A 13791-nucleotide genomic window follows, 5' to 3' on the forward strand; every position below is an offset into this window, starting at 1 on the left:
ATCTCCCGAGCGGCATGTCATTCTCTCGTTCTTGAACAAGGTGCGGGTGTCCCCGCTTTGATAGCTGCCAAACCCGATCTTTATGCCTTTGCCGCTACCAGGGTCAGCCAGCTGCATATGCACGTTGCTGAGGCCTTTCGATTCTGCGAGCACAGAATGCAAAACTGGGACGGGCTTTAAATGTCTTACCGAGTATTCGGGCTTCTGCAAAGTCGACTATCGTGCCTCGCTCTTGCTCTTGGAAACCCATAACACCTTGACGCTGGGGAAGGGCGTGCATCACACGGCAGCTTGGGACATTCCACATGCATGAGACATTTTCTGCAGATTTGTTCAGTGTTCTCGCTGTACACCCACACCTCGATCACAGGGGCTCAACCCAAGCGTCCTTTCTTCTAGCTTGCGCGCCTCGCTTAACAATTTGATGAACGAGAAGGACCGTGTTCCGACATGGATATTGCACTCACCGATACCTCTGAGATCGTGCATAGAACGTCTCTGATTTGACGAGCAGGAGTTTTGATGTAACCGCCCATGCAGCGCTAGGCTATCCGCCCCGATCTATATCACAGGCATGTGGGCTCGATCCATCACTTCCCTTACATGGATGATGCTACTCTTGCATCCAGCGGCACAGACGCTGTGAAACACGGTTCGTCAGTTGTGGATAGCCCGATCCCGAACCAAGATCAGAGCCTCCCCCTTGCTATGCGCGGCATTCCACCACAGATTACCTTTCCATGTGCCTGTTCTTATGGACGTTACACGCGTTCATCCTAGACTACGGCACAATACGGTTATTGCAACTGTCACTTACACCTACCTACAGCTGGTTGGGGTCGATGGGTCGCATTCTCAGGCAGAAAGGGGCAGCCACCATTCCCTGTGGCGCCATTGCATCGCACTGCGATCTTGGATTCCCTTTTCTCGGGTCTTGCAATTGTAGATCTGACAGGCGCAAGCAAGCAAAGTATCCCTGCTTGTTGTTCGCCAACCACCCTAAGACATCACTCCAACTTCAAGGCGACAGCAGACTGGTTTGTTGGCAATATATGCGATTTGTGACGCCATGATCCTGGTCTACGCGTCAAACAATTCCAACATTGTGCAACCTCGTCACGTTCCCGACAGAATGGATATCTTCGATGACAGGGCCCGGCCCGCCTTGTGAGTGAAAGCGCTCCTTGGGATTGCTGGAAAGTTGGTACAGGAGTTCTACACTCCGTGTTAGCTGCATAGGCCTTGCCTTCCGTCGTGACAGAAAAGCCGTGCATTTGATCGATCCCGAGGTTCGTACGCGCTTTCCTTCCACTACCCTGTACTCCCTACGAACACCATGCATGATGGATCAATGTCCGATCTCGGTAATCCATTCCCACGATGCTGGGATCTGATGAACTCATACCCAGGGCTTGACCTTAGAAAGAAGTCTCTGCGACGTGATGCTGTTTAAGACGCATGTGCACCAGCCTTGTATTGTTTTCTCGCTACGAGGGAAGCAGTCACATTACGATGTCCTTGCATTGCGTTGCCGCTGTGCGTTAACCTCATCGAGTGCCAGCGTGATCAATAAATCACGTTCACAATCCGCATGTTCACGTGGAAACAGATTCATGCTTGCCAATGTCTTTGGTACTGCTCACTAGGCTCTCTGGCTGTGTACTGTGTACACCCTCGTCTTGTTGGCGCAGACAGCAGCGCAAGAAGCCTGTCTGGGCGTGTCTAGACATAACAACACCGCTTGACTTCGCCAATGCACACACATCAGCAAAGCAATCTGAAGGTAGAACGTAGAACTGCACCCGCTCATTGCCGCGCCCCCTCGATTTGCATATTGATTACCAAGGCCCAAACATCCATCAGCCTACGCGCAGGCACTCGAGGGCTACCCACATGCACCACAACGAACATGCATGAAAGAGGAGTTTCTCTTCCTTGACACAAAACGGATGCATTGAAAATCCACGGCGAAAATGCCACAACCATTTATCTGGCACTTTTCGGTCGTAAGCGGGCGAGCCCAAAGATCGAAAGGACGAAAGGACGTCTCCCGAATGAGCCGCTCGGTTGGTTGTGATGGCGTGTCCCGATGGTATGGTAAGTCATCTGTAGCTGAAACCCGGGCACCAAGCCCAGAGACAGGGGACGAGAAGACGAGGGGATAAAAATTACCACTCTCGAGCTTTCTTACTTCGCGTTGCCTTCCACTCAGTAATTTTCATATTGTAGCGATGCGGAATGCTATAATCTAGAAACCCATCATACTGGTAACGAGATCAATCAATGTATATGAGTTGCCTGTGATGTGATACTATGAAGTAGTTGTTCGGGTCGACCTCTTCTGTTAAATCTACTTTTCATTGATTTCGTATCCATGAGTCTAGGTCGTATGCGTGATGCAGTCTATATACCGGTTTTGATGAACGTGGATGTTTTCCGAATGATCCCAAACGCCTTCGCTATGTAATGTGTGATGTCAAATGTATCCTCGGCGGATGTTACCACGAGAGGAGGCGGCGATTGTTCCGCCAATGAATGAACCGCAGTTGCTTAAAAATTTCGGTTCCAACGAGGTCTCGTACAAGGAGCATCCATCTATGCAATCAATACGAAGGTGACGATCAATGCCGTAACCAAAGAGAAAGTTGAGAGTCCGCTGCGAGTAGAGCCGGAACTGGCTGGAGCCGAGGCAGCAGTGCTCACGTTCGTCCTGCCAACAGCATTGGTGACACCATTCAGCCTGTCTGCAGTCTCGATGGCCGGGCCTACATTGAAAAAGTCGACCAGAAGATATGTTGGGGCCCGGCCATAAGTGGTGGTGCACTCGGTCGCAGAGGTTCCCAAAGCACCAGTACCGCCCGATGCAGAGTTCGTGGTGCTGATGTTACCAAGGTCGGGAGACTCAATGGTGGTTCCAAAGAGATCTGTGGTTTCATAGAGGAAGTGGTTCATGAGTGGCATCAAGTTCTGCTGCAGAGCAGAGCTTGTGGTGACAGTAGAGGGTCGGTTGGCTGCGCAGGAAAAGTTGGATGGAGATGTATTGTCGTAGTTGTTTTCGAAAATATAGGCAAACTCGTCCATAAGGTAAGGCGCAGCGGAGTTGTCGCTGAGACTAGCGACGAAGTTGAGCAGACGTTTTCCATCATTGATGAGGGTTTGCAGGGTGGGCCACTCGGTTGGAGCCGTGGTTGATGTGGGAGTGTATGCGTAAGATGCGATTCCGGCAGTGGTATAGGCGCTTGCCAGGTCCGAGGCAGATGTGTCATCAGAGTTGACGAGAAGGACAGTTACGACCTCATTTGGGTTTCCATCCATCCACGTCTTGATCTCCGAAAGCCAATCACTCAGCAGTCCAGCATCGAGAAGAGTACAGCTTGTGTGACACATGTGTAATGAGCCATTGTTGTTGTGAACTTGGCCAGTCAACAATCTGACACCAGCACTGAGCTGAACAGTGGAGTTGTAGAACTGATTTCCACTTTCTGAATTACCAGTGGATGTATCGCGTAGGAAAGGCGAGTTGTGAGCGCCGAGATAGGTCACATTATTGTACGCTTTGCTGCACAGGTCCGGAGAATTGTTGCAAGCTGTGGCTCTCTTGGTAATTGCTGAGGAAGCAACTCGAGCAAGAGTCGGCAGCAAGAAGAGGCTCGTTAGGATATTTGTGCTAGACATCATGGTTGCTAGACAAAATGGGTTAGTCAAAGAACAAAGAATGGCTCATGAAGAATGATACCTAAGGGATGCGAAACAGGTTTCAGATTCTATCTTGTTCTGAGAGATGCGAATATTTGATGATGTTCGAAAGTCGGGAGGCAAATGGGAAGAAGATTCAGAACAGAAGGTACTCCCGAGAGGCAAATGCTTTTGGAACACCACGAGACAAGATGAAATGCAAAGGACAAACAATGAATGGGAATCTGCGAGAGGAAACACAAAGAAGTCGAGTATAAAAATAAGACCTGTGTCGTGGTAAGACGGCTGCGCCTCACGAAAAGCTGTCGTAATCACTGGGCAGGCCTTTTTCGCATGCGTAATGCTCGAAACACTCCTCGGCCGATGCTCCCTACATATGCCATGATTTGCTCGCCACAATAGACCAGGCGGGATATCAATTGCGGAGTTTGCAAGGGTTCTCCAACCACTGTTAGATTGTCTTGGTCGCAAAAGATGGATAGAAGTTGCAAGAGACGTGGGGCGGATGTTGGACTGCCAACCACCTGACGACAATCACCAGCTGATGATCTCCTCGTACATCATCAACGAGAGACAGCAGTGCAAAAGTCACAGACAGGTTCACAGCTTGCAATCGAATTCGCCAGGTTTCTAGTGTACGCAATATGGAGTCCGAATCATCAGTCATTCTCAGAGCGCCCGGCGTGTCGCAAAACACTCAGGGGACGCAGCCCCAAGGGTATTCACCGCCCAGCCTTTCGTTTATGGAGGGTACATGGCACGTCACTCACAGCACTCTGCCCATGTGGAAATCCAAGCGCAATGTTCAGATCACGTACAAGGCACTTGCGCCATCAACACCTGACGCTACTCCTGGTCAGACGGACCGCCTGGACGACGTTGTGTCATACCAAGCGCTCGATTCTGATAAAGTGCACACAGTTCACGGCGTGGACAAAGCTAGTGGTGGGATTGGTGTGACGGACGTTTGGGACTGGCGCGGCAAAGGATGGCTCATGATTGCCAGCTCTCATTGGGAAGTTCTTGGATGGGCAGACAAGGGAGCTGGTCAAGACAGCTGGGTCGTCACATATTTTGCAAAGACTCTGTTCACACCGGCTGGGATCGACTTCTACAGCAGAGGCAAGGAAGGGTTGAGTGAGCAGACGGTGCAGGATATCAAGGCTGCGCTTACGCGTGTGGACAACGAAGATGTGCGTCGCTTGTCGAGCGAGGTATTCGAGGTAAAGATGGACCACTCGGCGCAAGGAGAGACATAGAACAGCGGTACATGCACATGCAGATGGTAACAGGGTATGAAAAGGCGCGCGGCATGATAGACAGTAATTGGAGGATGAAAGAGAGATGGAAAGAAGCAGCTCGGTTGTGGGTATTTTGGACTTGGCGTGAAGAAGCTCTATTGCGGTAATGTACAGTAGGCAATTGTTTAGTTGCTGGAGAACCAAGTCTTGTGGCCCTGTGTGCTGTGTTAGAGATGTGGTGTAGGAGGTATGGGTTGGATGTCGGGTCGGACGCACGAGGACCATTCTGCCCATCATGTACATGGTAGCGGCCGAGGTCGAGGCCAGCAGAGCGTAGTAGGGGTAGAGCATCATCTTAGCGCGAGGGCCCTTCTGCCACTGACGGAGACCGTCGTGGGTCTGGTGCATGCGCTGCCAGTGAGGGACGTTGTTGCGGCGGTAAAGACCGGGAGAGTTGAGGCTGCTCGAGCTGGTCAGCGATCGTGTCGGGCAGTCAGGGCGGGCACTGCGATAGGCAGTCTGATGGCGCAGAGGGGCAATTGACGAACCCAGCCATTTCGAAGGTTGATTAAGCGGAGATTGAGTCGTGAAGACAGCAAGACGATAGCAGGAGCGTGCTGGGCTTGGACGTCTGGGTTGCGTGATGGACTGAACGAGGTTGTCGGCACTTTCCGTCTGTCATGTCTGCTCCCGCATGCGACTTCCCCGAGCAATAATTATTGTTGTCAGCCTCAATGCCACAGCAGCTGCTCTGAACGGCAGGCGTCTCCATGTCTTCTGACAGAGGCTCGCCCGTGTTTGATCTTTCCTCTCGTTCATGCCACCCGGCGCGCCTGCGCTCCACAGAGGGTTGGCCCGACCTTCAGCTCTAGCCTCGCAACTAATTCCTCGATCTTTCCCATGCTGCCGCCGTCTCGTTCAGTCCAGCGCTCCTGTTTCTCGTTCGACTAAACCGCTTACCGCCGTTCCTGCCGCCAATGTCGACCATGTTCGTCAAGAGTTAGAGAATGCTCGCAAGGGTAGCCAAGCCCTGCCTACAAGAAATGCTCTTTTACCTGGACCCTCGCACACTGAGCGCAAGAACTTCCTTGCCCGCTTGACCTCATGGATGCCCTTATTCCGTCGCCTGCAAGCTAGTTCAGACGCCTTTTCCACCATGCGTTACGAGGCCGATGTCTGCAACCGCCTGCTCATGCCTTCGCTTGATTCTGGAGAGACACGCTTAGTCGATCAACCCCAATATCTGCAGAATGTCAATCTTTGGCTTGAATTGCTTCGTTTTCGCCTTCGCTTGGATGGTCAGCAGGGTGCCATAGACATTGTTCAAGCGATTGTCCAACGTCAAGTTGTCTTGCCCACACGTGGTCCTCTGGCTGACCAGCTCTGGTCAACTCTCCTCTGGTCCGCCGTCCAATACCCGAAGATGCTCCACCATATTTACCCCTATCTTGTCGAAAGCCTTCCTCGCTCTGCCCTACTCGACATCGATCTATACACTCGTCTTGTGGGCCCTCTGTTACGCCATAATCCCATGTTCGCTGCGACCTGGCACAAGCGCCTGCAAGCCGATGGTTTACTCCCATCCGCCTTTGTTTCTGTTTTCGCTCGGTTCGTCACAGATGTTTGCGGCAGTAACCACAAGTCGAGGGCTGTTGAAGCATTCAAGAAAATTTATACTTCAGCTAAAGTAGAACATGCATACGATGAGTGCATGCTACCCATCTGTCGCTTGCTTGACTTTTCTGATGCTGTGGACATGCACGCCTTCTTCTTACGGCATGACGACTACCCTTCATCCTCCATGCAATCCATGCCTGTGATAGCTCACTTGACCGAGCATAGTTGGCTTGCCAAGTCGAATATGAAATCGTCTGTTAGAGATCGCTTCACCACTCAGATCCTCGAGGCCCAGTACGGCTACAATTCTCTGAAGCCTGCTGAGCTGGACGTGCCACGTGCTGAAGCTAACATGCTTTCTCTGACTCGCGAGAATTTGAGCAGTATCGTTGGCGATGTTCATAACATTAGAGAGAAAGAGCTGAATGATGCTTTCTGCGCTCGCCTCTTTGCCACAACGGCATTCTCCATCGACTTGATCATCACTGGTCTGCGCATGCTTGGACTGAAGGCAGTGGGCAATCTAGCGCTCCGAGAGATAGCTGCACGCGCGCCTAGCCCAGCCGACTTTAACACAACTATTGAGGCCATCAAAGCTGCCGGCATATCTGTGGTTGATTCTGTCTTCAGTCGTGCGCTGCAATTCTTCGCTAGTCGACCAGACAAACACCAGAGCTTCGAATTTCTGGTTACAAGCGACCAGCACCCTACAGCATATGAAGATCGAATCCTGCAGAAACAACTGTTCGCTTCCTTCATAGCTTCTGGTGATCACAGTCAGGCAAATGCTGTCCTAGACGTACTCACATTGCAACACTCTCAGCCTGAACATTATCACGCAAATTTGATTCTGCAGACGTACGCTCACAGTGGACAGCGAGCATCGACAATACAGATTTTGCACGAGATGCGCTTGCATCGCATTCCAGTGTCGGATGCATCCTTACGAGTGATCCAGTGGGCATTGCTGAGACCTCGACTTCGATCCAAAAGACCCATCTCACAACGTCATGATGAGTATAAAGACGACTTAGACTTTACCACCAATGTGTTTTTGGAGACTTTGCGCACCGGCCAACTCTTGAATCCTACACGATGGCATGAGATACTAAGGCGATACGGAATGGAGAACAGACTGGAATCTCTCGAGAGACTGTCTATCTGGTTGGCCTCATGGTATTCAGGTCGCATCGATTCTGATGATCGCGCTCTGGGTGGAAGTCTCCCCCGAGATCAAGGTCTTGTCGAGGCAAACTCAAAGCCACCAAGCAAGGATGGTCAGCATCCTCTGGCCGTCATCTTCACTCCCCACCTCTTGCGTGCTATTGTTGCGTGGGGCTTCAAAAGCGAGGCATCGTCACCAGAGAATACTACCTCTATCAAGCTTGGCTCTTCAGCAGACTCGAACAGCCATAGCCAAGGCTCTGATACGGGAACAATCCAGATTCCAAGAGACTGGACTAGAGGTTTGACACTCATTCGCAACCTTGATCGTCTTGGGGTCGATCTCCGAGGCAAGGGGTTGCGCAGAGAAGTCAAGCTTCGACTTTGGATTCTCTATGGACCAGGCAAATCAACAGTGGCAGCTAATCGGCAAGCCCAGAAGATGAACAAGTTCTCTCTGGTACACCGAGTCAACCAAATACACCGAATCATGGGTTTCAACTGGCTTAGACTGCCTTCAGAACTTCGGGCCCGTTCTGATGTAAACCACTGGACAATGTACCGTGCGCTGTTCGGTCAACCCCGGAGAATGAGATCTAGAAAATCAAAACAAGATCGTGGCTGAAAATCTGATACTGGTAGATTGATCGCCACCATTCGTCTATTATTTTACTCCTTCATCGACTCAATCACATGAATCTTGCGCATATTGTCCGTGTTGTCAACCCAAGTCGTTATGCTTGCAGGTATTTGTTTCACTGCATTGTTCGGGCGAGCGACTAGTTCGCCCTTGATTTGATGATCAGGAACAATGCTCGCCCATGCCTTAGATGTGGTAGGGCTCGCCCTTCAGGTCTTTCTTGTCATCGTGAGGACCTCCACTTCGAGCTTTGACACTTGTAGTATCGATCTGCACCCTAAGGATGCCAGTTGCAGTAAGCTCGGACTTCGTAGGTGGTGTTCCAGCAGTCGCACAGCGGTCTGTAACGAGAGATTTGTGATAAGCTCCATGGCTTGCATCATCTCGTGCGTGTCGTTGACTTTGGTTGCATGTTCAAACACTACGGGGCGAGTACATAGTCATCTAGGAACACATCTGCGATGCGGATCGGAATCCTGATCTCTTGCTGTTCAGCGCCATGGCGAAACAAACGGGCAGCAGATGATCCACGAAGATATATACCATCTGTAAAGGCCCCTAAGCTCATGGCGCCGAGTATCGGCAGAATGATCGGAAGAATGCGGCTTCGTACTTTCGATTGGAGGTGCATTGAAGGAGACATGCAACATGGGTGGCGCATCCACGATGTTGCGTATGGCATCTTTGTCGTATGTCACTGTACATAGGTAGAAGTGTCAGGCACTATACATATCTATTCGTCTTGGCCGTTTGTGCACCTTCACCTCGTTTGGCGTATCTTTTTGGCTTGCTCTTCCCATCTTCGGGACAAGTGTTTGTACTCGTTGTCGGTTTCTTGAAATGGTAGACTGAAGAGTGCCTTCCAACAAGGAATCTGCAAGGAAACAAGGTAGCTGCGAGGTTAGCTTATCGATCCCACTTTCGTCACATGGCGGGTGCTATATTGGGAGCACCATTGTTTTGATCCTGCCTGATTCGGCCTCGTGAACTTTTCTCGGGGTTGACAGCTGCATGAGAAGATATCCGATGCAGATTCGTCTGAAAACTTGAACATCTGAGTCTTTCGAGATGTACTTGTACCTCGGTGGGTAGCTTGTAACTATCATGCGTACGATATCTTGTGCTGATCATATCGCGTCACGGAAGTGCGTGTTTTCACCAATTCATCAGTGAAGAACCTGGCATCCAATTGTAGTTTGAGAATTGGAAGGGTGTTTTTGAGAGCTTGAGATGCTATTGTGTTTCTTCACTCTCTTTTCCGTCAGCTTATGTTTACTTTCTTTCTCAGTGCACTTTCTCAAAAAGATCTTTTCTTCTAACCCGTTCTCTGTCATCCATCTCTAACTACATTCACTTCGCAGTTCTCTCTCGACATCTCTTAGGTCGTGTAAGCTGTTGGGATCTTTCTTCAATCTCTAATTCTTCGTCGGTCTTTCAAAGATGCCGCCTTCTTCTCGCTCTAGAGACAAGAGCGCCAGCAAACTCAGGTAAAATCCATTTCACTGTCATCTACAACCAACCGAGTTAACATGTGGACCAGCTACATTCGCTCACCTACGGTCACTGTCTGTGTTGGCATCAAGAAGGAAGAGTTCTGTGTCCACAAGGAATTGATCTGTACCAAATCCACCTTTTTCGATAAAGCACTCAACGGATCTTTTTTGGAAGCAAGTACACGTCTTGTCCGTCTTGAACACATCTCTGCGCCTCTGTTCTCTATCTTCGTCTCCTGGCTGTACAGTGGTCGCCTCGTCTATGTCAATCCTCCCGGAAGCGACACAACCATAGCGGAAGACTTCTTTCCACTCCTGTGTAAAGCAGACACAAAGGAGCATGAACAGAAAGAGCTAGAGCAACTCTGTTTTGAGCCTGCCACCCCTGCTGCTATCCCTTCGACTAAGAAACACAATACTGTCAACAAAAACGGCAAACACAAACAATCACAGAACGATCATGTCAACACCGAACGAGAACACGCTGGAGTTGGCAATCTCCAACACATGGCCTCCAGTGATAACAACCCAACAAGTCAAGATCCCGTCTTGCTAGACATCGATGAAGAGGATGCAAGCACATGGCCTCTCGATGTTATGGCAAAACTTTACATCCTTGGAGACTACCTCGGGGTGCAGCAATTCAACAATCATGTCATCAGTTCCATTGACGGACCCTCGACCTGGAACCGTGGCTTGAACGACGCCGACGTACCAACAAGACCTCTCATCCGCTTCGTCTATAACAACACACCTCCCAAGTCTCCTCTGAGGGATCTCATAGTCGATCTGGTGGTGTACGGACAGATCTGGTGGGAGTCAAATGAAACTTGGGAAGATCTTCCCGCAGAGTTTCTGGCTAAGGTCATGGTTTCTCTGGGCAGAAGACTGCCACCAAAGCAGTGCCGTGGCTGCTATTCGCGAGCCAGTACCAGAAACGGCCTGTCAGAGGTCGATGCGGATCGTGTTTATCTGACGGCAGATGACATGCCTCAGTTCGGGGATAACACATGCTTCTACCACGAGCATGAAACTGAACAAGAGCGTGAGAAGTGTCGTCAGGAGGAGTGCTAAGGAACGCGAGTTTCAAGTACAAACATTTGTCTCCCCGAGAGCGGGTTTGTGCCATGAAACAAGGTGGTTGATGGCTTCATCACAAGGGCTTGTTGCTCGTTCCAGAAGACAGAAGTATGGAGACGCGTTGGCACGGAGATGTGTGGCTCGGTTGGATACCGAATGTGATCACTAAATCATGCTGTGGCCAAGGTTTGACAGGAAGCAACAACATCACAGAAAAGGAGCACAGGAGATAGAGCAGGATCGTGGACGTAAACACATGTCATTTCTTCGATGATGAAGTAGTGAGATAAAGAAAAGCCTCTTGCAGTCATGTATGCCAGTGACGCTCGAAACCCATTTTCATAATATTTGCTCTTCCTCTTTGCAGATTTAGAGCTTGGTCATACGCACATCAGAGATTTATGCGTTACCGTCGACCTTGGCGATGTAAGCCAGGAGGTCGAGGACACGGCGGGAGTAACCCCACTCGTTGTCGTCTGTGAAAAAATGTCAGCAAGAAGTACTTGGACTCCGAAAGAAGAGATAACTTACACCAGGAGACAAGCTTGACGAAGTTGTCGTTGAGCGAGATACCGGCCTTGGCGTCGAAGATGGAGGACTCGTTGGCACCGCACATGTCGGAGGAGACAATGTCGTCCTCGGTGTAGCCGAGAATGCCCTTAAGCTCACCCTCGGAGGCGTCCTTGATGGCCTTCTTGATGGTCTCGTAGGAGGCACCCTTCTCGAGGCGGGCAGTAAGGTCGACAACGGAGACGTTGGCGGTGGGGACACGCATGGACATACCGGTCAGCTTGCCGTTAAGCTGAGGAATGACCTTGCCGACAGCCTTGGCGGCACCAGTGCTGCTGGGGATGATGTTCTGGGCAGCAGCACGGCCACCGCGCCAGTCCTTGCCGGAGGGACCGTCGACGGTCTTCTGGGTGGCGGTGTAGGAGTGGATGGTGGTCATGAGACCCTCAACGATACCGAACTTGTCGTTGATGACCTTGGCGAGGGGAGCAAGGCAGTTGGTGGTGCAAGAGGCGTTGGACAGGACCTGGATGTCGGACTTGTAGCTCTTCTCGTTGACACCCATGACGAACATGGGGGCGTCAGCGGAGGGAGCAGAGATGACGACCTTCTTGGCGCCACCCTTCAAGTGAGCGGAGGCCTTCTCGGTGGTGGTGAAGACACCGGTGGACTCGACGACGTAGTAGGCGCCGGTCTCAGCCCAGGGGATGTTGGCGGGGTCTCTCTCGGTGTAGAAGGTGACCTTCTTGCCGTTGACGATCAGGTCCTTGCCGGAGACCTCAATGGTACCCTTGAACTGGCCGTGGACGGAGTCGTACTTGAGCATGTAGGCCTGGAGAAGCTATATTAGCTCCTGTTTCTGTGTGGAGGAGTGTCGGGCAGTCTTACAGCGTACTCGGGCTCAATGAAGGGGTCGTTGACGGCAACGACGTGGACGTTGTCGAGCTCGATGCTGTAGTGGCGGTCAGTGCCCAAGCTCCAAGCTCTCGCAAGTGAAGAGATCAACTCACGCATTGCGGAAGACAATGCGACCAATGCGACCGAAGCCGTTAATACCGACCTGTAGATGGGTCAGTGACAGCTCCCGGATGGAGGGGAAGCAGAGCTGCTGGCGCTTCTTACGTTGACAGGCATGTTTATGTGTCTGCGGGGTAGATGTTAGAGCTGTGAAGGAGAAGAGAAGATAATCAAGGACTTGACAGAAGTTCTTGGAGGTAGTGGCGGAACTTACAGGATGTGTATGGGTGGGTTTATAAGTGGTGTGTGTGATGAAGGAGGGATGGTTTGGACGATGACCGCAGAGAAATTTACGTTGGACGGTTGGGGAACACTGGGCACAGTCGACTGATTGCGCGCTGACTCCCGGAGAAGCTCATGCCGCTTTCGGGACGTCAGAGACTAGCAGTCAAAAGTCTTAGCCTTTTGCGAGCAGAATGACCTGCACGAACAACGAGCATTTCAATGGCTCATCAGATACACTCTCGATGGCTTCGGTTCTAGCGTCTACCGGTATACCATAATCTCTGCCGGGAAGGTGTAGCTCTCCAACCTGCCACCCGAATATCCCCGCTGCCCCTCAATCACCCGAGCGGGCAGGCGCGCTCCGGCTACTTGAGCCGTTCCTTCTCCATCTGCCCTGTTTGAACCGCTGTGCTCACAGCTGCAAATGCGCTCTGTCCTGGGCTGTCTGTACCGCTGTATATCCTCGTTCCGAGGTGGTCTTTTCTCATTGTCACAGTCTCTTCACGTCTTACAACGCTAGGGCGCCTCTTTTCGGCCCTATCGGCCCTTCAGACTCGGCATGATCGGCTAGCAATCCCACCCACACGTGCTGCAGCTATACAACATCACCTTCGTGGTTGCGTGAGCTTCGCCATCTGCACATGAACCTGCCGGTGCTACCTCGTTGTCGCGTGTGTCTTCACCACAATCCTTGATCTGTTGGCATCTATGTATCACACCAGCCGAACAATCACCGCGACCTGTCTTCGTCATTAGCTTCGCGATCCCCAGCGAACGACAGTTAGCAGCGTATCGTCTAACTATTCTGGTGTCAAATGCTAACATGTGTTGAATGAATGAATGACCCAGCATGGAGCAGTCACCTCATCATGTCCGGCCATGTAGACTGGCTGATACTCTCCGCCCGGCTTGAGAGAGTCTTTATAAGATCCATATCCTCGCTTCGAAGGCTCAGCCTGTTTGCCCACAGCTCCTCATTCACGAGAACACGGATCAATGGATAGGCAGTCATTGGCTTTCAGCAAGCGCGGATGCCACTTGCCGGGTTTTGACCTACTACTCGAGAAATGGTGCTTTATATGGCAGGTGATGTTGCGATCAACACACA

The 13791-nt window shown here is 51.2% G+C and overlaps 6 protein-coding genes across 6 annotated transcripts; 3 read left to right on the forward strand and 3 right to left on the reverse strand.

Annotated features, from left to right (window-relative positions):
* Positions 1-2595: 2595 nt before the first annotated feature.
* M437DRAFT_42338 (uncharacterized protein) lies at positions 2596-3678 on the reverse strand (the record flags this gene model as incomplete). Its single annotated transcript, XM_041020552.1, has 1 exon — positions 2596-3678. One exon carries the CDS (start codon positions 3676-3678, stop codon positions 2596-2598), a length of 1083 nt encoding a protein of 360 aa, XP_040882470.1.
* A 662-nt stretch (positions 3679-4340) lies between these two features.
* Positions 4341-4955, forward strand: M437DRAFT_42466 (uncharacterized protein; the record flags this gene model as incomplete). Its single annotated transcript, XM_041020579.1, has 1 exon — positions 4341-4955. One exon carries the CDS (start codon positions 4341-4343, stop codon positions 4953-4955), a length of 615 nt encoding a protein of 204 aa, XP_040882471.1.
* A 167-nt stretch (positions 4956-5122) lies between these two features.
* On the reverse strand, positions 5123-5493 carry M437DRAFT_82412 (uncharacterized protein; the record flags this gene model as incomplete). Its single annotated transcript, XM_041027739.1, has 3 exons — positions 5123-5152; positions 5214-5397; positions 5486-5493. 3 exons carry the CDS (start codon positions 5491-5493, stop codon positions 5123-5125), a joined length of 222 nt encoding a protein of 73 aa, XP_040882472.1.
* Positions 5494-6129: 636 nt separating this feature from the next.
* Positions 6130-8343, forward strand: M437DRAFT_73368 (uncharacterized protein; the record flags this gene model as incomplete). The annotated part of the gene is made up of 2 exons (XM_041026013.1): positions 6130-6810; positions 6850-8343. 2 exons carry the CDS (start codon positions 6130-6132, stop codon positions 8341-8343), a joined length of 2175 nt encoding a protein of 724 aa, XP_040882473.1.
* Positions 8344-9887: 1544 nt separating this feature from the next.
* M437DRAFT_42061 (uncharacterized protein) lies at positions 9888-10925 on the forward strand (the record flags this gene model as incomplete). Its single annotated transcript, XM_041020500.1, has 2 exons — positions 9888-10170; positions 10342-10925. 2 exons carry the CDS (start codon positions 9888-9890, stop codon positions 10923-10925), a joined length of 867 nt encoding a protein of 288 aa, XP_040882474.1.
* A 405-nt stretch (positions 10926-11330) lies between these two features.
* M437DRAFT_82415 (glyceraldehyde-3-phosphate dehydrogenase) lies at positions 11331-12575 on the reverse strand (the record flags this gene model as incomplete). Its single annotated transcript, XM_041027740.1, has 5 exons — positions 11331-11407; positions 11463-12273; positions 12330-12393; positions 12452-12501; positions 12564-12575. The coding sequence occupies 5 exons, from the start codon at positions 12573-12575 to the stop codon at positions 11331-11333; spliced, it is 1014 nt and encodes a 337-aa protein (XP_040882475.1).
* Between the last annotated feature and the right edge of the window lie 1216 nt (positions 12576-13791).

This window comes from Aureobasidium melanogenum (assembly GCF_000721775.1).
Source record: "Aureobasidium melanogenum CBS 110374 unplaced genomic scaffold scaffold_4, whole genome shotgun sequence".
Lineage (NCBI taxonomy): Eukaryota > Fungi > Ascomycota > Dothideomycetes > Dothideales > Saccotheciaceae > Aureobasidium > Aureobasidium melanogenum.